The sequence below is a fragment of the Dendrobium catenatum genome, unplaced genomic scaffold (assembly GCF_001605985.2).
Source record: "Dendrobium catenatum unplaced genomic scaffold, ASM160598v2 fragScaff_scaffold_133, whole genome shotgun sequence".
Classification (NCBI taxonomy): domain Eukaryota; kingdom Viridiplantae; phylum Streptophyta; class Magnoliopsida; order Asparagales; family Orchidaceae; genus Dendrobium; species Dendrobium catenatum.
Genome location: NW_021318595.1, coordinates 13,387,351 through 13,412,533, shown reverse-complemented (window position 1 = coordinate 13,412,533; position 25,183 = coordinate 13,387,351). Strand labels below are relative to the sequence as shown.

Genomic DNA, 25,183 nt, shown 5'->3' with positions numbered 1-25,183 from the left:
ATCATGATACACATTGTCACATCAAGGATGACTTCCAAGAAGCTCATCACAACAATCAGGCCAGCTTTGCTAGCATAAACCTTCACCGATAACAGTTGGGCCAACAATTACAGGACCTGCAATTCGAAGGCCAAGAAGAACCTAAACATCCTGCAGTGTGCCAGTCATCTCCCCAAAGTTGAAACTGTTGGTCATAGGACACCACCTCTCAACCAAAGTATTTATAAGATTATTATTTATTCTAATGAAATGGAGGTGCTAAACATTATCCAACCCAACAGCCCTAAGAAAATATAGTAATCGTGGGCAATGTACAGGCCATTCACGAGCCATGCATAAGTGTGTTGATTCCACTAATGGAGATGCTTGTAAAAAAAAGGAAGCTTCGACATTACATATTTTTTTGAAAGACCACTACCAAAGAAATGAAACTTAGACGTTACGTGATAACTTACCAATATACTTGAGTTCAAGGGATAGCAACACCAAATATGAATGTTGTTGTGCTTATCCCGGTATGCTCTCTTGGGATAAATTCTTTAGCCTTGACATATACCGTAAAAGTGCGCCTTCTAGCCTTTAGCAACATATATTTACAAACCTCGTCATCGATCACATGCATCGCAGTATATCCACCGTTATTACGAATTTGACATAAAAGATTTATTGTCTATGTCGATGGATTGTGCTGTAACACATGAATAATTTATAGTTTTAGTTGGGCCAATTGTATAATGTCCTCTATGATTATTGGCATATTCCTACCACTGACATAACTTGGTGTGAATTCAGTTGTAACTTGGAGCTCGCCACCAAAGTATAAAAGTGATTGTGACATTCTACAAAGAATGAAGATGTTTCAAGGAGTTAATGGGATACATATACAGTTACTCATATAAAAATTAAGTCATCACTATTTGGCTTTCATTTAGCTATCCTATCCAAATTTCTAAATTTTGCTTTGGTTTTAAAATCAAAGTGTGACAGAAGTAATATTAACTTTTGTAGGAATATATTTGTTATTACTTAATAAGATTATATAAACTCCATTTTCAATCATCATTTTATTCGAAATTCAACTTCTTCATCAGATTTATGAATATATTTGTCATTACTTAATCAAAGTGTAACCAATGATAAACTTTGCTCATATAAAACTCGATAAATTAAATATTAGGTCAAATTATTATTAAAATAAATTAAAATAATTCAAATTACCACAGAACATTCACAACAACATTATAATACTTTTATTCTACTGCCCAGACAAATTCAGAAATTATTAGAAATTACAGTCGAAAGAAAACACAGCCAAATCAAAATTATCTGGTCAAAATTCTCCAGAAAATAATCAAAACGTGCACACTCGGCACTTCAATAACATACCAAAAGTTAAGCGGTAAAAACTGAACCAATCGCAAAATACTGACGAAATTCGCTAACGGAAAAAAAATCCGGACAGAAAATTCGTTCAAACTTTACCGTTCTGAAAATTGAGAAAGACAGAATGTGCCTTACCTTGCGTACACCACTTTCTTGAACAGTCTCGTCAGACGAAAACGGCCCAGCATCTCACGAAATCAACTTTTCCCAAATTCTCCTCGACTTTCTCTCTCCTCAGAAATTTCAGATATTTTATTTTGATTTTTCTCTCTCTTCAAAACGACTGATTTCAGCTTTAAAATGCTCTGATCGGCCTGGCCGATCGCACGATCGTCCTGGATTATCTGACCAATTTCACATCGTCCTGGGACGATTTCTCAGGACGATAATTAATTTTCAAAACCCCTTGCTCTCTGACTTTTGCCATGAACTGATTTGTCCCGGGACGATCCTAGATCGGCCTGGACGATCCCTACAGGAAATCATTCTTGTAACTTCTGTACAGAATCTGGAACAAAATTACAACTGATCGTCCCAGGATGATCCTCGATCGGCCTGGATGATATGTACAGAACTGCTGTTACAAGTTTGGCAATAATAGTGATGACTGCTATGGCTGGGTGTTGTGAACAAAGGAGAATAAGAGGAGGTGTTGACAGACTTGTTCTTGGGAGAAAGAAGCGGAGTATACTTTAAATCTCTAACGTCAACGTACTCATATATTGTGCAAGAATATGGGGTGACGAAGGAAAAATTATTAGGTCCTGACACCTGAGTAGCTCTACATTCACATGCCAATAACATGTCGCCACGTGCTCTTACTCTTTATCGTGCGGCCCGGCGACCCGACCCAGAACGAAACCCGGTATTACTATGTTCGGGTATTGTTAGGTATTGCTCGGTATTGCTAGGTATTGTTCAGTGTTACTAAGTATTGCTTGACAATAACTAGAAATACCGCTATGTCAAGACCAATACCGAGCAATACCTAGCAAAATTGGGGTTTGCTAGGTATTGCTCGGTATTGCTCTTGACAGATTGATATTTCTCATTTTTGCCGACCAATATCGAGCAATACCTATCAATACCCCGGTCTGCACAAATCAGTCAATACATAGCAATACCGGGTTCGGGTCGTCTGGCCGCATGGTAAAGAGTAAGAGCACGTGGCAACATGTTATTGGCGTCTGGATATAGAGCTGCGTTAGGTGTCCGGACCTAATAATTTTTCTGATGAAGGGTGTTGACAAAGTCAAGGTTCGATTATGACTGGTTATGTTTTTCTTTAGATAGATTCATTACAAAGTAAATATTGTGGAACATCAAATTTTTTTGTCAAAATACAATCTATATGTATATTGCAAAATATATGGTTCTTATATAATTTTTATTTATCCGATAATACCTTGTGCTTACTTTTGTTGGATGGATCCTTTATCTTGAAAAAAAAAAGCTTGGAGCTTCTGGTCCTATTTGTCTTAATAGTGTGTCTGTGTCTTCAATATTACATAATAACGTAAAATTTTACTTTAGGTTGTATATCAAAATTGTCCTGCAATTTCATTAACATGTGTTGTATATTTGACTATCTGTCTTACACTTATGAGTTGAATTTCTTATTCTTTAGAATAAATATCTTGTATATTAGTTAGTAATAATAATACATATACTTCTCTTGACAGGAATTCGATCAAGAGCTACTAACCACTTTTAAACTTTTTATGTTCATCAGTCTATATGATACGAAGCATTTTAATTAAGTGCAGTTTTAGGAGTATATTACCTCTTGTACCTAATTCTCTAGTGTTTTTTAGAATATTCTATAGCTAGCTTATATATGGAGCATTGTAGAAGGATGAGGACATTGATGAATATTATCTTCTTTTGAAGCTTTTGAAGTTTTGTGCTTATCTTTGTTCCATGGATTGGGAAATCACTTTTTGCATGTCCGATTCTTCCGACGATCACCACATCAGTTTGATATCGAAGCCTGGAGCTTGCGAAAAAAATGGACTGCAGAAGAAGGTGGGCTGTCGACGATGATCAAAGTCAAAGAATAAGATTGGCGATCGATGACGATCGATGCCAAAGAAGATGAGCTATCGATGATGATTGAAGCTGTATATCACTTTATCAAGCTCAAGTGAAAGCATCACTTGATCGAATTGACAAAATCCTTCGGTCCATAAGGAGAATATGAATTTCGTCGGCAACCATACTGAGGTATTCATCTTCTTCTTTTCTCCTCTCATCCGCTTCACATGATCGCAAACAGTTCTGAAATTAACCGATTGTGGTTGACGACTACCCTCTGCTTGAACTCCCTCTCCGATGGCATGATCCACCGCCAGAGTACCCTCCGCTTGAGCTCCCTCTCCTTCAATGTGACCCCCTCCACTTATTCGTGATCCCGAACCTCCATCTTCTTCTACTGCCACCACTGCAGATGATTCCAAACACCTCCGCGCAACTCCAGCGAGCTCGACTTTACTTCCTCCTCATGTATAACATTCCCAAGCTGAGCCAGTACAACACTCCCAAGTTGTTCGACGAAATGTCACTAAAGGATATGAACCCAACTTCAAGAGGCTGGAGGAGGTTGTGCAGAAACTTGATAAAGTTCTAGCTGAGGTGGAGAAGAGATACAACAACTATTGCGAGTATATGCAAATGGTGGTGAACTCATTTGACTAGATAATGGGTTTCGGTTCCGCCATGCCGTACAAAGCACTTGCACGAAAGGCTATGTCAAGGAATTTTAGATGCTTCAAGGATGCTATCACCGTCCAATAGAGCTGTCAAAACTGGGTCACGGGTCGGGTTCGGGTCCGATCTGAAATTGACCTGACACTGTTCAACCCGACCCATTTTTGCAAATAGGCCAGTTTTCTGAACCCGAACCCAACCCGATTCGGGTATATTTTATTAATTTTTTTAATTTAATTCAATTTATTTAAATCTAAATCAAATTAAGGTAAGATTTACTTCAATTAATTTAAAATAAATCAAGACTCATTTAATTTGGGCAATAATGTTTATAATTTTTTGAAATATCATTTACTTATTTTATAAACATCCATTAAAATCCTCCTAAATTAATTAAAAACGGGTCAAACCAGGTTGATTTTGGGTTTCTGGGTCAACCCTAACCCAACCCGATTTTACAAACGGGTCGAAATCCCTAACCCGAACCCAAAATTTTTGGGTCGGGTTCGGGTTGGGTTTTCGGGTCGGATCAAGTATTGACACCCCTACCGTCCAACTTAAGTAGGCATGCGAGCTTCTTGGTGACAATGATGGGGAAGCGGCTCTGGACTCACAAAAGGGAAAAAAAACCCAAGCTAAGGTTTATTGATCAGAATTTAAGGCAACAAAGGGCTTTTCATCAGATGGGAATGATAGAGCAGGAGGCCTGGAGACCTCAGCGAGGTTTGCCAGACAGATTAGTCTCCATACTCAGATCTTGGCTTTTTTAGCACTTTCTTCACCCGTACACTAGCAATGCTGATAAGCACTTGTTGGCTAGGAAGACATAGCTATCCAGAAACCAGGTCTCCAACTGTTTCATAAATGCCAGAGTCTGATTGTGGAAACATATAGTAGAAGACATGTACCAACAAGAAGCAAAGGAGGAGGAAGATTCACAGATCAATGAAGAAGATTAGAAAACAACCGCCCCCACCAAATATTATTGGCCGCAAAGCAGGAGCAGCAGTGTGCATTGTACAAATCACGTGAAATAGGATCTTGCCCAAAAATGATATCATCAGTAGAGGCAAGGATAAGAAGTTTGTTATGCAGTGGTTGAGAAAACCATGAAATGAGCATCCAAGAATTGATTCGTACAAAAACATTTCACTTCTATCTATAGTGGAGCATGGTGTTATGGGAAAGACAACTCTCTTGCAACATGTCTACAAAGTGAAATTTTAGAGAAATTTGATCTTAAAATGTGGGTTTGTGTATCCAATAACTTTGATGTGAAAAAAATCATTGTAGATATGTTGGAATCTCTTAAAATGAATATACCTCTTTTGGATACACTTTATGCACTGCAAAAGAGTCTTAAATATGAGATAATGTGAAAAAAGTTCTTACTTGTGTTGTATGACATTTGGGATGAGGAGGAGAAACGAGATAAAATTAAATGGGAGAATGTGCTCGCCTCTCTATCTTGTGGAAGTTTGGAAAGTAAAATTTGAGTAACAACTCGGATGAATTCTGCCGTTGAGTTCTACGTTTCAGATCCTAAACCCGATTATTTCAATCAAAATGAATCATACATGCTGCAAATAACAATTGCGAATGCTACTCTATATGAAATGCTAGTTTAATTCAATGGTTTCAAGGCTGGACCTCCTCACTTAGATTGGGGAAAGCCTCTTAATTTGATAATTTTGAAGTCTGCATTCAAAGTCTTTGACCCAAGGATCTGGTTAGGATGTCCACCTCTACCTCTTTCCTGATGACGAGCCTCGACAGAGTCGAGCTCTTTTGACGCAAGGGGAGAATGATATGGAGCATTTTTAATTAAGTGCAGTTTTAGGAATAAACTATCTCTTGTATATAGTTCTCTAGTATTTTCTACAACATTCTATAGCTAGTTTATATATGGAGCATTGTAGAAGGATGAGGGCATTGATGAATATTATCTTCTTTTGAAACTTTTGAAGTTTTGTGCTTTGTTCCTTGGATTGAGAAATTTCTTCTTGCATGTCCGATTCTTCCGACGATCACCACATCACTATATATCTATGAAAATGAACAATAATCAATACCGCTAATCTTGTTTCTATGACAAAAATACAACTCTTATATCATGTTAGAACTCTTATATCATGTTACAACTCTTATATCATGTTCTGTAAATAAATGCAACTCTTTAATTAAAATGAACAATTAATTACACTATCATATACATATATTCTAACATAAAATATCATGCTAGAGGAGCTTCAAACAAATTTTATTATTGAATAATCTTATATCAAAAAAATTAACTTATAACTATCCACTTACCTAAGAAATTCAAGCAGAGATCGGAGCTAGATGGAGACACACTTCGCCTGCAAATTGTTTAAGTCTTTACATAACATAACACTCAAATATCTAACTTAAAAGAATAATATATATATCATCATAGTAAGCTGTCGGGTGGACGCCTTTGGTTTTCTCCCCGCACTCCCGCGAACGCTTTTGCTTTCTCCCCGCAGAAGGCGGATCTGGTCTGAATGTATGGGCAAGCGCATAGAATGCACTCATCTATTTGACGCATTCTATTGAATGCACCATTCATTTTAGATAATTTTTTCATTTTTAAATTTCTGCTTTATTATGGTCCTATTGCTAAAAAGTATCTTATGCAAGCTCCTGAAGATTTGTTCGCCAAACAATTCCTAAATAATAACTTAAATACCAACATCAATAAATGGTAATTTTTTTTTTAAAATTTAATAGGCAGGTTCTCTTTCCCACGTGAACAATTATTACCAGTCTAAAAAAAAAAAAAAAAAAAATCTATGAAGTGGAGCGAACTGGTGCGATGGTTCTGCTGCCCAAACTATCTTTATAATTTCCCTTCTATTTCGTCTGTCTATGCTCTTCCGCATAAGGCTGGTCTAGGGTTTGCTTACCCTCCCGTGTTTTGCTTTGGCTTCGCGTGAAGTAGAGTTCGACACTAAAGAAGCTTTGTCGCCTCCTTCGACGACGTTGTTCTTGTCGGATCGGAAGTCACGGCGGGAGCTTGCCGCGAAGGTTACGACCTTTCTCCTCTTTATCCCGCTTCTTTGGGTAAATACGGTAAATCCGCCGAACTAGCGGATACAGGATTGAAATCAAACCGGAGAAGGAACGGTATTTAAGTTTCTGTAGAATTTAAGTTGTCATATTTGCTGTTTGGCAAGATTTAGACTAAGTCCTGCATCCAAACTGCCTCTTATGGTCATCATGGATAGACTCAAAGGCACGACGAAGAGTGTGTGGCTACGCCGCCGGCGTTGTATCTCGACGAACTCCTCATTTCTGCTAGCGCTAGTGTGTCTGGCTGGCAAGTTCCGCCCTACCTTTGCTCGGCAAGAAGTTTCCTGATCTTGTATTTGCTGCTCCCATTATCATCAAACCTGATTATTTTTAGCAAGGGTTTCTTTTTCTTTTCTCTCAACCGCCACTTCTTTCCACTTCAACCAGCTGTTGTTCGGCCACTGTGACGTGCATGTTGAGAGAGTATTTAGATGTATGAAGCACTTCTGCGCTCCTTATCTTCGCCTAGCTCTCTCCTTTACAAAAGCTTTAGTAATGATGTAGAAACCCTGACGCCACTTCACTAATTCTGTGATAGGAATGGTGTATTTACTCTTTGGATTGGGTTTGAAGTTGCTAGAGCTGAATTTTTAGCTTCAACTTAGCTAATTTATGCATTTAGTAGGTTTAACATATAAACCATAGATTCGTGCATTAGGGCATTATTTGCATAATGAACTGATTTCATGGTTAACATCCTTATTTTATGTAACTGTGCCTTAACAACTATATTGGAACCACTTCACCAGATTTTGTAGATTTTGGTAGAACCCCTTTTTTGTGATGATTGCCTACCTTTGTGGTGATGGATGAAACTTGGTGAGGACCCATTGAACTATCCTGGTAAAAAAATTTATATTGAAATAACTGTCAAATTTATACATCATTAAGTGAGATCTGGTCTAATAGGTATACGACTTGTTTGTGTTTTATGGTTTTGGTATGTGTGATTTATTTAGGGCTTGTTTTATTTTGTTTATATTTGGAATATTAGCTCCTTGCCATTACTAGTGGTATGCCTTTCTAGGTGTGCTATTTTCATATATTGTACCTGTGGAGCTACGTGAAACCCATACTAAACTTTTATATTGTGGCTTGTATTGTTGTCCTTAACATTTCGTCGCTATAATCATAATCTCTTCAAAGTTGTTGGCCTTAAATATTTGCCAACTTGATACATCATGCTTATCCTTTTGCATATTTATTTGTGCATCACATCCTTGCTGCTTAACCTAAGTCAATTGAGTTTGCTTTCATACTTAGGCCATATCTTTATCTATGGATTTAGGGCTTTGGTAGGAATTGTGTGTTCAGGGGCACTGAAGGCATATCCTCATTATTATTGGTATGTTGTTTTTGGGTTTTAATTTTCTCATTTTTCCTGTATATTATGAATTTGTTAGCATGCGATACTGTTTGAATTTGTCTCACTTACTAGGATAGTTAGTTGTGATTTTTGCACATTTTATTAGGGCAGCAAGTTATGTTATCTTATATAAGACTTCATACGTAAATGCGTGGGGAATAAAATGGGGTATATTGAAGGTTGATGCAAAGATTTACGCAAAAATGTTCAATAGAGATGATTATATAATTATAATTTATAAAAAGTTGCCATCAAATATTTTGGATAATGAAATGATGATGATGCCAATTTATATTTTTCTTTCTTTCCCGTCCTAGCCATCTCTATGATTATGTTGCATGTGGCCAGGAGTGAAAGTGATTTATAATAAAATGTAAGATTATTTCTTATTGAATTTGATTGTTGTCATTGCATTATGATTTTCTATAGTTTATTGTCATTTGATTTGTAAATGTAATTATAATTGTGGAGTTTCAAAAATAAATTGAGATAGTTTGGAAAGCATAGGATTGCTAGGTGTGACTGAATAATGTTGTAATTGAAACTTATTATATTTAATTTGATTTGCGTTTTGTTCACAGTAGTATTAGATCATCAGTTTAATAAATGAGTGCTTTGGCATGTATATGTATATTATGAATTACTCATTTTATAAATCAACTAGAAGACATTATTTTTGGAGACATGACCACTATATTACTGTTTATTATATTCAATTAACAACTAAGAAAAATATTATCTTAACATTATTGTATGTGATTTGTAACTAGTAAGTGTAAAATTTATCGTGGAAATAAACTTGTATTTGGTGTTATAAATAGAATATAATGTGTCAGGGCTAGACTTACTTCTTATGCCAAGTTCATTTGTGGTCAAACATGATTGATGGTAAACATCTTATTTAAGAGAGATAACTAAATATAATTTTATGAATTTGAGGCATACAAGGAGTATAAGTTAATAGATATTAGGAAGTTAATTAATATATAAGTGCTATGGTAATTTGTAGTTGCAAAAATTGGTATATTAGTTCAGGGTTTATATTTAGTAGTATTCCTACTAAATAATTAAGATTTGGAAGTTGAATGAATGAGAATTAATTTCAAGCTCAATTCATGATACAATTGAACTTGATTTGATTTGGAATTTGACATGATTTGAATTAGCATATGCATAACTCAAAATGTGTAAGATATATAAATATATACTCTATGTGCTATGTAATATATACCATGCATATAATATATATGGTTTTTTGCAAAGTTAAGCAAACACCAATTTCTAGCTTGTTTGCTCAAATAAAGTTTGATCTTGAGTTGAATAGAAATTAAAATTTTTATAATGATTTCAGTCCAACTCACTCAAACTGACAAGCTTACTTGAGTTGGCTTGCTCCTTGTGGGTTTGAGAAGCTTGTAAAGTTTGAAGGTTTGATACTAAATTATTATGTGAACACCTGTGATGCACATGATGGAGGATTGAAAACCGAAGAAGTTGAATGTGGAAGAAATTGTAAGGTCCAAGTCTATGCTCTCAAAACTTAAGGATAAATTAAGAAGAAGGCTTATATTCTTGGAATGCAACTACGTATTTGATATTTCTGAGATGACCTTGAACCACTATTAATTGATAATATTATAAATTATCACAAGCAGATGTATGGAGTTTAGTATAGGTTAAATTTTATTTAGAAAAAAAAGTTTTTTCTTCTTACAAAATAATCAAGGATGCATTGAATATCATCTTTGAATGCCCTCATAGTTAAAAATCTATAACAAATAAAGATTATACATTTGAGGTTCCATTATATAGGATTATTTATCATTAAGAAATATTTTTAATATACATGTTAAATTATAATTTTAGTGATGAAGCACAGCCTGGAAATGCTTGTTCTTACACATGCCAATGCTAATACCTACATACTTTGTCCTAAGGACATCTCTTTATGAATACAATTCACTTTGCTATTCTTGTTAGTGCTCCCATCTAAATATTAATATAAAGACTTGATCACACCTCACAAGGGTATGCATACATTACAAATGTATGTGCACATATAGTCTACAAAACTTTACTCAAGAATATTTAAACTTTCGTAGTATGTAACCTACATATATAACCATAAGTCCATATTTGTGATGTAACTTTCCAATGTATTTAAATTCTTAAGTAGATGTGCATAACGTGTATCAAACAACTTGAATACAGGTTACATGATATCCTTTTGAAGCATGCATCTTTGATATGCTTCAGGCAATTTATTCTATAATCACAATATTTCTTTTCAATGACCAATTCCTGAAGTAGTCATAATAAAAAAATCATTTGAAGTTTTCATTGAATTCTAATAAGCTGATTAAAGACTTTAGGTGCAACATCATAATATTGTTCAATACGTGAAACCATGCTCACAAACATGAAAACAGAAACATGCTTTAAGCTCTGTAATTTGTTGTATTCCATTTGGGCAGGGGCACTTGGGATTCTAAAGTTCATCTTCTTGCTACATTTTATTTTACCTATAATTTTGGATTTCCATCTCTTCTCTGTCATTCTTTTCTTTTTATTTTGGCGTACAGGGTTGAGATTTTATACTTATATTGATGCTAGAGTAGTTTTATGATTTCCTCTTGTATTTCTTTAGTTTTTTTCTTCTTGTTTCCTAGTTTATTTTTCTCTAATATGAAATGAACCGTTGTTGCAGAACTGCAAGGATTTTTTTTGACAATACCCTCAGCTATATATTTCTATTTTTGATGCATATTTGCATGTCAATATAGTGTTTTTGGTAAAGAAGTTTGTTCCATTTGCATTAGATGGATGAAGAGAGAAAATGTCGTAGGAAAAGATCCTATTTTCATGATAGCTTTATAGAAAATGAGGTAAGCAAGAGGAGAAGCCTCAATGATCAAAGAGAGCTACATGATCTCCCAACTGAACATACTGTATACCGCTATTTATGTCCTAAAGGAAAAGCAGGACGTGTAATTGGCCAAGGTGGTGAGATTATGAAGCATATAAGAGCTGATACTGGAGCCAGGGTACTGATTGAAGGTGCTATGCAAGGTTGTGATGAGCGTATTGTTACTATCTCTAGTTCATTCAAAGAAACCAATCCCTTCAATTATAAAAAAGATTATGTTTGTCCTGCACAAGATGCCCTCTTCAGGGTGCATGAGAGGCTTGCGCTAGATGGACCATTGATTTGTAATGAAGATGACCACTTCAGTGCTTTTCAAGTTACTGCTCGCTTGCTGATACCATCAGATCAGTCACGCTGCGTTATTGGGAGGCATGGTCATACTATAAAGAATATGAGGAAGGACACTGGAGCTCGAATTTGCATTTGGAATGATGAACGTATTCCAATTTGTGCTGATAGTACTGAAGAACTTCTTGAGGTATGGAGTAGAAATATTCTTAATATCCTTTGTTAAGAACATACATTTTATTGTTTATAACAGCTTACCTATTGAATTAATTTAAAACTGTTACGTTTGCTATAAACCCTATTTTCTATTTTTAGAATTTTACTTTGGGCCCCTCAATTTATTTTATGTTTACCCTTACGTGTCTACCATAATAACTTTATTTCTCTACCGTTAAATGCTATCAGGTGATCTTGTATGAGATGTTTTTTATTATTTTTTTGTGAGAAAATGCAACATACACTTCTTCCTTAATGCTACTATTTATCCACACGATAGTCCTTACATAAAGAAGCTATTGTAATAGGGATCTAAGTGAAGTGCTTAAAAAAATGTGAACCAACATTAAGTGTAAATTATACCTCCTGGACTTTAAGTGTAATTTTCTATTTTTTGTTTTATGTTTTGTGATTCCTTAATTTTTGTTTTGCCTTGATGATTGTTGGCTTCAAAATATGCATTATAAGGAGAAAATAGAACATATCACCTCGAGAGAGGGAAACATTTGCTCCTCATGAGTTCAATGTAAGGCAAACAAATTTAGCATATATTTGTTTTTTTAATACTTTATAGAGAGGGATTATACAACGACAAACAACAACAATATCAAACCTTTATCCCACTACGTGCGGTCGGTTTATATGAATCCTTTTTCTCCATTGTATCTTCTTAAGTGTCTAATTCTCATTTAACTAATAAAGAATGATATTTTCTAATATTTTCTAACCAAGTCTTTTTAAGTCTATCTCTACCTTTCTTAACATAGGCTAATCTACTAAATCTACTCCCCTAACCAAGTCATCGGAAGGCCTTCGTTTTATGTGATCAAATCATATAAGGGGATTCTTTATTTCTCTCTAGTCTTATGTGCCACTAGAGCTACTCCAACATATGTATATACTTATTTCATATCTTGTCTCTATGAGTAAAGCCACTCTCTATCTGAGCATCCTCAACTTCTCAACACTTAATTTAATATTATGCTTTTCTTTTAATGGTCAACATTCTGCACCACAAAGCATTGCAGGTTTCACCACCATCTTATAGAATTTTCCCTTATGTTTGAGTGGTACTTTTCTATCACACCGGAAGCCCGATGCATTCCTCTACTTTAACCATCCAACTTGAATTCTGTTAATAATATCCCCATCTATTTCACGATCACTCTGAACAATAGATCCAAGATACTTAAAACTTGTACTCTAATGACTTGATCACTCAATGTCACAACTCCCGACTAGATCTATTACTACTAAAATTATACTCCATGTATTTGATTTTAGATCTACTCAAACGAAATTCTTTAAACTCTAAGGTTGACCTTCATAATTCAAGTTTCCCTTCAACTCCCTCTCTAGTCTTATCAACAAGAAGAATATTATCAACAAAAAGCATGCACCAGGGTATATCCTCTTCAAATCTCTAGTAAGACAATCCATGACTACAACAAAAAGCTATTGGCTTAAGGCTGATCCTTGATGTAATCCAATTGAAATAGGAAAATACTTGATCAAACCACCTTGTGTTTGAACACGAGTAACATATCCCTAATGATTTGAATATAAGCATTATTAACCCCTTTCTTTTATAGAACTCTCCATATCACTTCTCTTGGTCATATGCTTTCTCTAAATCAATAAATGTCATATGAAGACCCTCCTTATTCTCTCTATACTTCTCCATCAAACCTCTCAATAAATGTATAGCTTCCATAATAGACATACCCGGTATGAATACAAATAACTCACTATATAGATTCAAAAGAAATACATACACGCAACAATAAAAGTTTTTCTTAAATATTTTCTCAGTTTAGCATAAGGAAGGCATAGATGGAGTTTATTTTATTCAGAGTCAAATTTCCCATAAGTGCAATATGCTTTGATTAATTAAATTTTAATCCGTTAAACTCTATGAACACTTTTGATTAATTATATGACCATGACTTGAGACTTAATAGTAGTTTAAGAATGATCAATTCTAAAAAGGAGGTAAACAATGATCTTTAACTCCAGTTGGTGTTACCAATGTGTTCTTTTTTTTAGTTGCTTAATTATTATCTGAAAATAATAACTGTTTTAAAACCCGTATACACATGCTTTTTTACTCCTATTTTTACCAGTGCCATGGTCAATAATTCCTTACTTCAGTAGCTCTATGACTTCTAGTAATTAAATTATTTCATCTTGTAAAACCTATTTGGTATCAGATTAGTGGAGATGCTTTGATAGTGAGAGAAGCTTTGTTTCAAATTTCATGTCTCCTTCATGAACATCCATCAAGGTCCCATGACCAGATTACTTCCAAAGCATCCTACAAACCATTTAGTTGCAATTTGGTCTGGAATCCAGCAACAAGGCCTTACACTCCAACGGAGGATAGTTATGAGTTTATCTTGAGGTTGGTGTGCCCTTCTGTTAATATTAGAGAAGTGATTGGCAAGGGTGGTGCTAATATCAATCAGATCAGGCAGGAATCCGGGGCAACAATAAATTTAGATTGTTCTTTTGATGAAGAAGACTGCATGGTATTAATTTCAGCAAAAGAGGCATGTCTTACTTGTTCAGTTTCTGTGATTCTTTATAATCATTGCAATTATCTTCATGCACAAATGTTTTATTTATCCTCGATTCACTTAGTATGCAGTTCATGGGAATCTCAAACTCGCCAACCATCAATGCTGCGACACACTTGCAACCTAGTTGCAGTAGGAAGTTGGAAAGCGGATGTGAGGGACCTTCATATGTGACACGTCTTCTGGTGCTAAGATCACAGGTTGGTGGTTTGATTGGGAAGGGGGGTTTTGTCATCAAGGAGATGAGGAGAACTACACAAGCAAGCATCTCCATAGTTGAAAACTCGCTTCCAAGTGTTGCATCTGTGGATGATGCATTGGTACAGGTAAGGATGCATGCATTTATTGTTTTCTGTCTTTTTCCTTGAAATATTGTGTACTCAGCAGGGTATGCTAGCAGTTCATTATGTTGAATTTTTCAAAGTAAGATGAGATACTATGATCATCTGTATTTCTAGATTTGTGGAGATCTTCCAAATGCCAGAGATGCCCTTATACAAGTGATAGAACGGTTGAAAATCACTCATTTTGCAAGGAAGGGCTTACTTTTGACACCCCCTTCTACTTCATCTCATTTTTTGTCAAGAAATTCTACTCATGGATCAATATGTTCTGGCAGAAGCTTTGAACCATTCAATCATGGACATTCCCACTCTATTGAGTACACTGCTTCTGTTGGTAGGGTGCCATTAGAAATCCATGCTGTCTCTGGTGGTCCAGAGGTACTTTATTTGCTTATACAATATGCAGTAGTTGGGAAATCAGATGGGCACGTCCATGCACTTGTCTACTATTTGACCTATGTTTCAGTTTTCTATTTTTAAAATTTCTTTTTTTCATCATTTTTTTTTCGCAGTTTAATTTTCTATGTTAATATTTTCTGCAGATTGATGGTGATAATTAGATATTTTGGTGAAGTTTATAAATTTGGCGGCATCAGGTAAGAGTTTTCAAATTGTCATAATTTCTTGATGAATATTTTATAGGCTTATGTTTGTGGTGTTTAAAGTAGTGCATAAGAGAAGTTGCCTATTGAGATTTATATATATGCAGATAGTGATATGAATTAGGCTGGCTGTGATGAGCCTTATATGCTAGCTTGTGGTTGAAGCACAAATAAAGACATGGGACATGGAGAAATGAGCAAGAACGTGTTGGCAGGATAAACATGAAAAGTGACATATCATTACTGATTAATACACACAATTATATATATAGAAACTCAAATAAACGGGTGTTTGTGTTTTCACATTCCTGTTACATATAAACATTAATATATTTTTGTGTATGTGTTTGTGTTTGCATTTGTGTATGGGTGTGCATGGTGGATTTTTCTCCTTCTTGGAGGAGAATCAACATTCTCCACTCTATTAAAATTTGATATTATGATCTTAAAATTCAAGATTAAAAATGTCATTTTTTCTTGATATATATGGAAAATATTTATTGTTGGAGTGTCTTGAACATGGTTTAAAAAATCGCTCATGGTGTATGCTTCAAAGAGTGCCTTGATATGAGATGTGCAAAAAACATGAGGCTGATGCCTCATTATCCGTAGGGAGACTTATGATTTTTTATTCTAAGTATGCACCTCGAATGATTTTTTAAAATATGCATTTGAACACATAAGTTTATCGTTGTTGGAATAAATATTCTGAATACGGTTTAAATATAGTCCGAATAAAGTTTGAATACAACAATAACATCAAGTCTTTGTCCCACTACGTGGGGTCAGCTACATGAATTTTTTTCGTCATTGTGTTCGGTTAAAAGTCAAATTCTCATTTAAATCTAATAAAGAAAGATCATTTCTTATATTTTCTAACCAAGTCTTTTTAGGTCTACCTCTGCCTTTCTTAACATAAGTCAAATCTAACACCTCAACTTTCTTAACTGGGTCATCGGAAGGCCTCCGTTTGATGTAACCAAACCATCGAATGTGACTCTCTCTAATCTTATCTTACACTCTAAGAAAGGTAGAGGTAGACCTAAAAAGATTTGGTTAGAAAATATTAGAAATGATCTTTCTTTATTAGATTTAAATGAGAATTTGACTTTTAATCAAACACAATGACGAAAAAAGATTCATGTAGCCGACCCCACGTAGTGGGACAAAGGCTTGATGTTGTTGTTGTTGTATTCAAAATTTATTCGGACTATATTTAAATCACATTCAGGATATTTATTCCAACAACGACAAACTTATGTGTTCAAATGCATGTTCTAAAAAATCATTCGAGGTGTATACCTAGGATAAAAAATCATAAGCCTCCCTACGGATAATGAGGCATCAACCTCATGTTTTTTTGCACATCTCATATCAAGGCACTCCTTGAAGCGTACACCATGAGCGATTTTTTTTTAAATCATGTTCAAGACATTTCAACAATAAATATTTTTCATATATATATCAAAAAAAGGACAATTTTAATCTTGAATTTTAATAACATAATATCAATTTTTAATAGGGCGGAGAATGTTGATTTTCCTCCAAGAAGGAGAAAAGTCCACCCTGCACACCCACACACAAATGCAAATACAAACATATACACAAAAATATATTAATGTTTATATGTAATAAGAATGTGAAAATACAAACACCCGTTTATGTGAGTTTTTATATATATAATTGTGTGTATTAATCAGTAATGATGTGTCACTTTTCATGTTTGTCCTGCCAACACGTTCTTGCTCATTTCTCTATGTCCTATGTCTTTATTTGTGCTTCAACCGAATAAGGTTTGAATGCTTATTCAAAAAGATTTAAATACTTATTTGAACATGGTTTGAACCATGATCAAGCCTTATTTAAACCATGATCGAAAATGGTTGGAACAAGGTTTAATCATGGTTCAACCATGTTCAATCATGTTTCAAATAGGGCACAAACATCTTTGAAACAAGTTTGAACCATGTTCGATCACTATTTGAATGCGGTTCATATGTTCTAATAAGTTTCACATTTATGATTGTGAACTATTTTTCCCCCTTAGTACATGAATTTATGATTTATGATGATGAAGAAATTAAATCTATCAATGATTTATGCTATATTTATAAATTATTTTTTAATTGTATGAGTTTTTAAAAAATGTTTTTGTGGTTTATGGTTCAATCCACCTCAAGGCTAATGCCTCGCCTCACTAAGGCAAAATGCTTCAATTCTCAATTTTGTCTTTTTAAACTTTAGTCCTGACAATCATATCATAGGCCAAGGTTTGACCAAATATATTTCAACTCGCATGGTAAACATCATATCGACATTTGGGTCAAATCCCTATAGTTCCACCACTAGAAAGTCTTGACAAGCTTGGGTTTTGTTGAATCCAAATTTGTTTGGTGAATGATACTCGACTTTACTAGCAGATCCTTTTGGTGAGTTGAGAACCTGTTAGTGAGAATGGATAGTAGGGAGAGTAGAGAGGAAAGTAAGTTGGTAGAATATCCACCATCTCAATTAAAAAAATACGAGAACTGAAACTCTTGATAAAAAAAGTTCAAAAAGTTCCAAATCGTTCATCATCACCCCTCATTTGTAGGGTTTTGAGGGCTATAAAAAAGGTCATACAGAGAAAAGTAAAAATACAAGTCACACATAATACTGGTATAGCACTACATACTAATCTACGATATGTGTCGCCTCTTGGTTGCTTGGTTGCAGGATGGCGAAGTCAATAGTCCAGTGAATTGTCTGTTATTGAGTGAGCTTGGGAGGGACGAGGAGGAGTAGAGCGAGTTTGTGGGCTATTCCTGAGGGGATATAGCTCTCATCAGGTCAGCAATTGATGTGGAAGGCATGCAGTCGCCTTGTCAGGAAAGGCGAGCGGAGGTGTTTGCAGAGGGTGAAGAGGCTTTGGGCCTGGTATTCGTTGAAGGGATTGTGAACTCTCTAGGGTGGGTGCTTTCTATAGTTGAGTATGGAGGTATCGGAGGAGGACAATCTTATTGAGACGAGTGACAATCTATTTGCTTAGTGAGGAACTTCTTGGTCACCCAGAGCTGGGGGAGCTCCCTTGCGGATGTGAGTGAGCGATGCTTGTCATTCTCCTTGGGTGAGTTTCTCTGCTGATTCCGAGCTAGTCCTTTGTGGGATTTGCTCCTGAGAGGGGATACCCTCATCACGACCCGGTTGCTATCTATCCAAATGTTCGGGAAGGAAATCTTGGGTATACAAGTTCCAAAGGAGTTGAAATGCTTAAATTCTAGAGCATAAAATGGTGATCACTATAAGTGCCATCTCAAAATCATGGGTGATCATTCTTTATACAAGGTTCCAACGTGAGCAAACACTACAACATACCAATGGGTAAATTCATGCTCTTGAAGAAGATCCTGCCACCTCTATAATCCATTTAAAATGTCACTCCCATTTGAAAGGTGGGAAAATAGGTAAAGAAATATGAAACCAAGATCGTGGGTGAAAATGAGTTTCCCTGTAATGAAGAAAATTATTATGTTGATGGTAATTAGGTTGTGATACAGACCTACATCACAACTTGGCTTAGGTTGTTTGCATTTACATAATCAACCTCCCCAAAGGGTTTATCTCTGCTTAAAAAATTGGAGCGTGGCTTCAACCGCACAAGTAGAAGATAATCATGATTAGTTATTGCCAGAAAATATGCCTTCCTAGCAACAAGAGGGATTCAAGTAAGATGATTATCCTTATGAGCTCATAGCATGATTGCATCAACAAACACAACATCAACTGCACATTAGGGATGAAGAGATCAATCAGTTACATGTTAGCCTATGTAATGAACATCGTGATGACAGACCTCTTTTTGGTCAACTCAATCTAGTAGTGGTTGTTAGATGCCAACAAATAATAGCTAAATTTGTTGTGCACTTTCTTTACTTTTTGTTGCTTATGAAGCGAATTCCTCCATCCTTGTTTTTCAAGAAGGTTAAATCATTTTGTTAGGTCAAACTCCTTATTTTGTTATTAAGCACAAAAGTGAATGGCTAAGACTTATCCTGATGATTATGATAATGAAACTAGTAGAACAAAAAATTCTGCAACCAAAGATTCCAGATTCATTTAAATGATGCTTCCTAATTGTTTTGCCTAAAAAATGCTGAAGGACCAGTTTGTTCGTAACTGTTCATTTGAAAATAAATTTATGAGGGTAAGTATTTTTTGGGCCGAAAAATGGAAACTAAACTAGAATCGAATTGAAATGATCGAAGATTCATAGCTTAATGGTTGGTTTCATTTTGAAGTTTTAGAATTCGTTTTGGTTCTATTGCAAACAAATTTCAACTTGGAACCAAATTTAATTCGATCTTTAGTTCCTTTTTTAATCTTTAGTTTTTGGTTTTTTATTTCTTTGCCTTGCTGTGCTGCTAGCGAGGGGTTTTAGGTTCTTTACTCAGGTCATCTTTTATGGCAAATGGCAGGTTGTATTTGGCCATTTTTACTTTTGTTTTAATCATGGTGGTTGCACTTGTGGAGGCACGAGGTTCTTTGTACTGTGGATAAGATTTTCATGTAGATATGCTAGAATGCCATTATTTCTATTCTTTTATTTCAATAAAAATGCATTTCTTTTGCTTTTCGTTTCTGTTCCATGTGGAGCAATTTTCTTGTTGTGCACCACCAATTTTATTTCAAGTAGAGGAAGAAATTTAGTTGTGGAAGGTATTATATCTGATCATTCTATAGAAATGATAATCTAGATTCCTTTATTGATTTGATTTATAGTATTTATTTGAGTATAGTTATATCAATAATGGAAGAAAGAATGTTGCATTCTCTAATGATAATTATTTGCTCTCTTGTTGCAAAGTTGTTCTCTGAAATTCTGATATTATCCTGCATTTTATCATTATTTCTTTTACCACGGCAAATAGCATGCGCTAGTGCATTAGTTGCTCACTTGGACATGGCATGGCATATTAGGCAACATTTGGATTCATGTTCTAGGTATATCTTATAATCACTATGTCAACACAGAAATAGATGCCCTTTAAACTTAAAATATACTGCTAAATTTTCATTGTGGATTCCAAAACCCTAAACTATGCACATACCTTCTTTTATAGAAATTGTCCATGTGAATACAAAATTATGGAAAACTATTAGCTAGTTATTGTACAGATGTCGATTGGCATATAATAAGGCAGGAAGAAAGAGACAAATGTGAGAATATAAAGAGGATAATTTATGAAAATTTTCGTCTTTGTTTTTGTTTTTTCTGCTTGCAAGTCACTGAACATGTGTAAATACCATAAAATATTTGTTTACTCCAGAACTAGTGCCTATTTGGCTTCTTCTAGCTGAAGCATGTCTGCACCGTACTTGGCTTATTAGGATTTCTTGATCATATGCTGAGATTATTGTAATAACCATCATGCTTAATAGAAGGTCCTGGAAATCATGAAGAACCTTGCTTTCTTTAGGAAATCTGCTTGATTATAACTTTGGAAGGAATCAATACCAGTGATTTTTATATGAGCATCTCCACAAAATTACAAATTCTTTCTAATGATTGATTAATCATTTAGGCGCACTCAAACATTTCTTGTAGCCTTAAGCTGATTTGTTCTTTTAACTTGAATAATTAATTGCTTATATTGTTTCATCAAAAGGTTGTCTACCTACTAATCGTTAACAGGTCTCCTTACGTTTGCTTTATCATTACCTTAACATACATGTGATAATTGATATAGGTTATCAGAATGGGAATTGTACATATGCTGAATGCGATCTCTGTTGAAAGTGAGAGATTATTAAGGTACGCAGCTCTCTATGTCCATAAAGCAGGATCAAAGTACTCATGTTTTTGTGAGTAAATATGTTTGTGCTGTTAATCTGTATGAGTAAACAGCTGTGTACTCCTGTTTTATGGATCTAAGAGTCCACGCCTAAAAATTTATCGTTGAAGTTGTGTAGTGATGAACTACCGTAATGGCCCCATCCAATTCTGGTTCATGTCTCTACAAGTCTGGAGAATGCATCAAGTACAGGTACAGCAACATCTTTTGTAGATTATTTCTTCTCATCAGCTTGTGCTATAATGCTTTAATATCAATCCCGGCCTTGGGATTTCGGCTTCAATTTCTTCTCTCATTAACGTCTAAAGAGTATCTGTAAATAATATCATCCACATGTAAGTGAGCTGTCTGCAAGTGCGATCCGTCCAGTTTGGTTTTGGTTCTGGGCTTTTGTACTAGAATGCTAACTACAATTGTTATTTTTATTTATTAATATTTTGCTTCAGTTTTGGTAATAGTGCTCCTACTGCATGTCGGTCAATTTTGTAGAATATCTGGAATTATTCAGTTCAGTAAAATAGTCTATTGTTTGTATGCTCATAATTGTATAGGTAAAGACATTCAAGTTCTTCTCAGATGGTTGTTGTGGGGTGCGTAGAAGATGATTTTGTGAAAATAAATTTGACACCAAAGCTTGCTCTCCGGCCTGTTAAAGAAGCCCCCAAATTAGATTCTCATGGAAGTTCCACCGCTCGGTCTTTACCAAGATACATGACAAAAGATAGATCCTAATTATCTCAAAATTTTCCCCCAAAACATCCAACCTTTCGATTACAACTAGGCTTCTATTTATATTTACAAGTTATGTCAATGGCACATCCTCAAAAAATTATCTTGATCGGGCACGAATCTCAAGAAAAAATTAAGTTGGAAACTTTTAAAATTAAAATTTGGACCATCCGAACTCATATTTCTACATTCGAATTGAACATCTTGGAAATACGAACCCACCGACACCAAAGTCAACTCAATCTGAGCCCAAATGGGTCCAATTCAAGGGCCCGAACTGTTGTTGGAGGGTTCGAATCATAATTTGGATTTCCAAACGGTTTCCAAATGTGATATGCTATAGTAGAATCGAGTGGCTCGACGAGATGAATCCAACGAGCCAAAGATCATGGAATTCTGACATCATTAAGACCTTAAAATGTCTAGCAAACAATTTGATAAAGAGATTTAATATCGGCGTCTATCCAAATCACTACCCATTTATCCTTGATCTTCCCTTACACTTTAATACCCAAACCTTCCTAATACAATTTCCCTCCCAAAACCTCCTCTCCCCACTCCATTTGAATTTCCCTTTATTAAATTAATGGGGCCTGCTCCTTTTGAGCGGAACAGGCAGAGGAGGCGGAAGTATTCCGCCTCTTATAAACCAGCGGCCCTTTGGCCGGCTGGTTTTGGACCGGTTCCAAGTGAACCGGTCTAACAGCCACTCTAGGAAATTTATAAATAGACCACTCATTTCTCTTGAAAGGGAACTCCTAAGTCTAAATAAACAAGAGAGATATCGGAGATCGCTCTTGCCTCCTTGCTTCCTTGCCTCCTCGACCACTGCCCAGAGCTCCGTCGAACCACCACCTGACGCCCGGTGTTCCGCTGTACCTCCACTTTACGCCCGTAGTTCCACCAGACCACCACTTGATGCTCGGAGTTCCGCCGGACCACCATCTGAAGTCCGGTGTTCGCCAGACCACCACCTGACGTTCGAAGTTTCGCCAGACCACAACCTGACGTTCGGAGTTCCACCATACCATCTAGTGACCCCGAAATTTCACCGGATTACTAATTAACACCTGTATTACCAAATCACGTCAGACTTCTGCCACACCACTAAGTGACGTCTAACTTTCATCCCCATTTGTCATTAGATTTCAACCATACGGTTGGCATTTATAATCTGATTGCCCTCAGGGACAAGTCAGCCCATAATAATCTATCCAAACACTTGTAGAATAATTTCAGACTAGGTCAGACCCCGTGATTTTTTCGCTTTCAAGTGTTTTCCACAAAAAAAATCTTGTATTATCTGTGTGTGAGCTATATATCCTTACAACGTTAAGACGTAATACTATCACTCTATCGCCGCATATATTCTAGCCCGCAACAGTTTGACGCCGTCTATGGGAAACTTAATCCCACTATCCTAAGCACCACTTTGATGGCCAACAAGCATAGTAATCGTATCTTGGGAGCCTTCCATCCAACTCACACCAATTCAGGAATCATTTCATGAACCAAGGGCGCCAGACATCTGCTTCTTTTTACCTCGGTGGAAGAAACCCTATCGGGGAAGGGACATCATGACCCTCCTTGGAAGATTGCATCAGGAAGATGGAGAAATCTCAGAATGAGATCCTTCAACTCTTGTGAGAAACTCGACGACCAGCACTGGCGTCCAAGATTTTGAAAACCAGATCGGACAACGATCCGGAAGAAGAAGAGGTTTACGGTTCGACCAATTGACCTGGGGTCGAACTGGATGATGTAATAAATAATAATATTATTAAAATTATAAAATGAATGAGAAATTTTCATATAATACATTCACTCTAAATTTCATTTTCATATCAATATATTTTAAACCAATTGCAAATAAACATATGTAACCAAACAATTACCCCTTCTTCCCCATTCAACTTGCAACAAAGTGGACTGTAACTTAGCAAATAGAGACCAGCATTTAAAATAAATAGTTATTATTAAAATAGTTTATTTTAATAAATTTAAATTTTGATTGACTTCGAATGGTTTGATTTGATATGGGTCGAGTCAATACTACGTCATTAGGTATTCACCTAAGGGAAGTCCTATAGGTGATTTCTATGCTAGGTTAAGAAAACCTAGGTGCTAGATCTTAATTCCGGGGAAATTTACCTCAAAAAATGAGGTCACCAGTAATCATTCATGGAATACAATGAAGTAATATAACTTGCAGAAAAATGGAGATTAGTGATGTGGGTTGCGTCTTGAGTTTTGGTGCAAGGGATAAAGTCCATCATTTGGCACCATTACGTAATCTTTATCTTGTTGAGTACGAGAAAGGCTGACTATAGAGATCATTCTGACATTGGTCCAAGGAATGCCTGACACTGATAGAGATAAATATAATCCTGTGTTCTATCCTTGACTCTTTGCTATACGACAAACATGTCATTGTTTTATATATCGGTTCACATCTCTTGTTAGAAATGGAAAAAAAAACCTCCTCACATTCAAACTTAAAAACTAAATTGAAATCAGGCAGAGTTGGCATCAGGGCGAATGTTTTTATTTTTAAGTTATTGAGGCTGCTATGAGTTCATTTGGCTTAATGTAGTTGTCAATGATGTCATGATGGGGATAAAATTTTATATAGATTTGCGGTAGAAAGAAACTAAGCTGTTCAACTTTTGCATATTTGTGAATGATTATGGAGTTGCTCATGAGTTGGTCCATTTTATTCCTATGCTTGAAATGACAGCCCCCAGAAATTAGTGTTTTTCATCTAAAACTAACACTTCAAGTTATGAGAAGAGTCTTGAGTCACTCTACAATCAAGCCTTAAAAGCTATTTTTCACTTGTCCTCGGCTCGGATTTGAATATAGTGTTATCCACAACAAAAATCAATTTATGAGAAGAGTCTCAAGCCATGGAGTTTATCGAACAAGTCATCTAGACGTGGAATGAGAAATCCCTTGATTTACCATTAGCCATCCCTTTTGGTCACAAGGAGGGTAGGTATAAAAGTGGGTCTTGCACTGACTCACCAATTCCTTGATCTACTCATTGACTTTTCTTTGTAATTTTAAATACTCTGTTGAACGCATTTAGTAGGCCAGTTGGTGTGGATTTGTATATCTAGAAAT

The 25,183-nt window shown here is 35.6% G+C and overlaps 1 protein-coding gene and 1 pseudogene across 8 annotated transcripts; both read left to right on the top strand.

The window, feature by feature from the left end:
- Window positions 1-4,047: 4,047 nt before the first annotated feature.
- On the top strand, window positions 4,048-5,048 carry LOC110114876 (annotated as a pseudogene).
- A 1,860-nt stretch (window positions 5,049-6,908) lies between these two features.
- LOC110114873 (KH domain-containing protein At4g18375-like) lies at window positions 6,909-21,786 on the top strand. Of its 8 annotated transcripts, none has more exons than XM_028700270.1 (8): window positions 6,909-7,137; window positions 11,368-11,952; window positions 14,189-14,379; window positions 14,449-14,506; window positions 14,626-14,880; window positions 15,013-15,276; window positions 15,441-15,494; window positions 21,227-21,786. In XM_028700270.1, exons 2-7 carry the CDS (start codon window positions 11,368-11,370, stop codon window positions 15,456-15,458), a joined length of 1,371 nt encoding a protein of 456 aa, XP_028556103.1. In that variant the 5' UTR covers window positions 6,909-7,137; the 3' UTR covers window positions 15,459-15,494; window positions 21,227-21,786. The 8 variants fall into 8 exon arrangements, 6 of the variants coding, with proteins under 6 accessions (XP_028556103.1, XP_028556087.1, XP_028556098.1 ...); XM_028700254.1 differs by adding an exon at window positions 8,471-8,527 and having other exon boundaries at window positions 6,910-7,137; window positions 14,189-14,527; XM_028700269.1 differs by having other exon boundaries at window positions 6,911-7,137; window positions 14,449-14,527.
- Window positions 21,787-25,183: the final 3,397 nt, after the last annotated feature.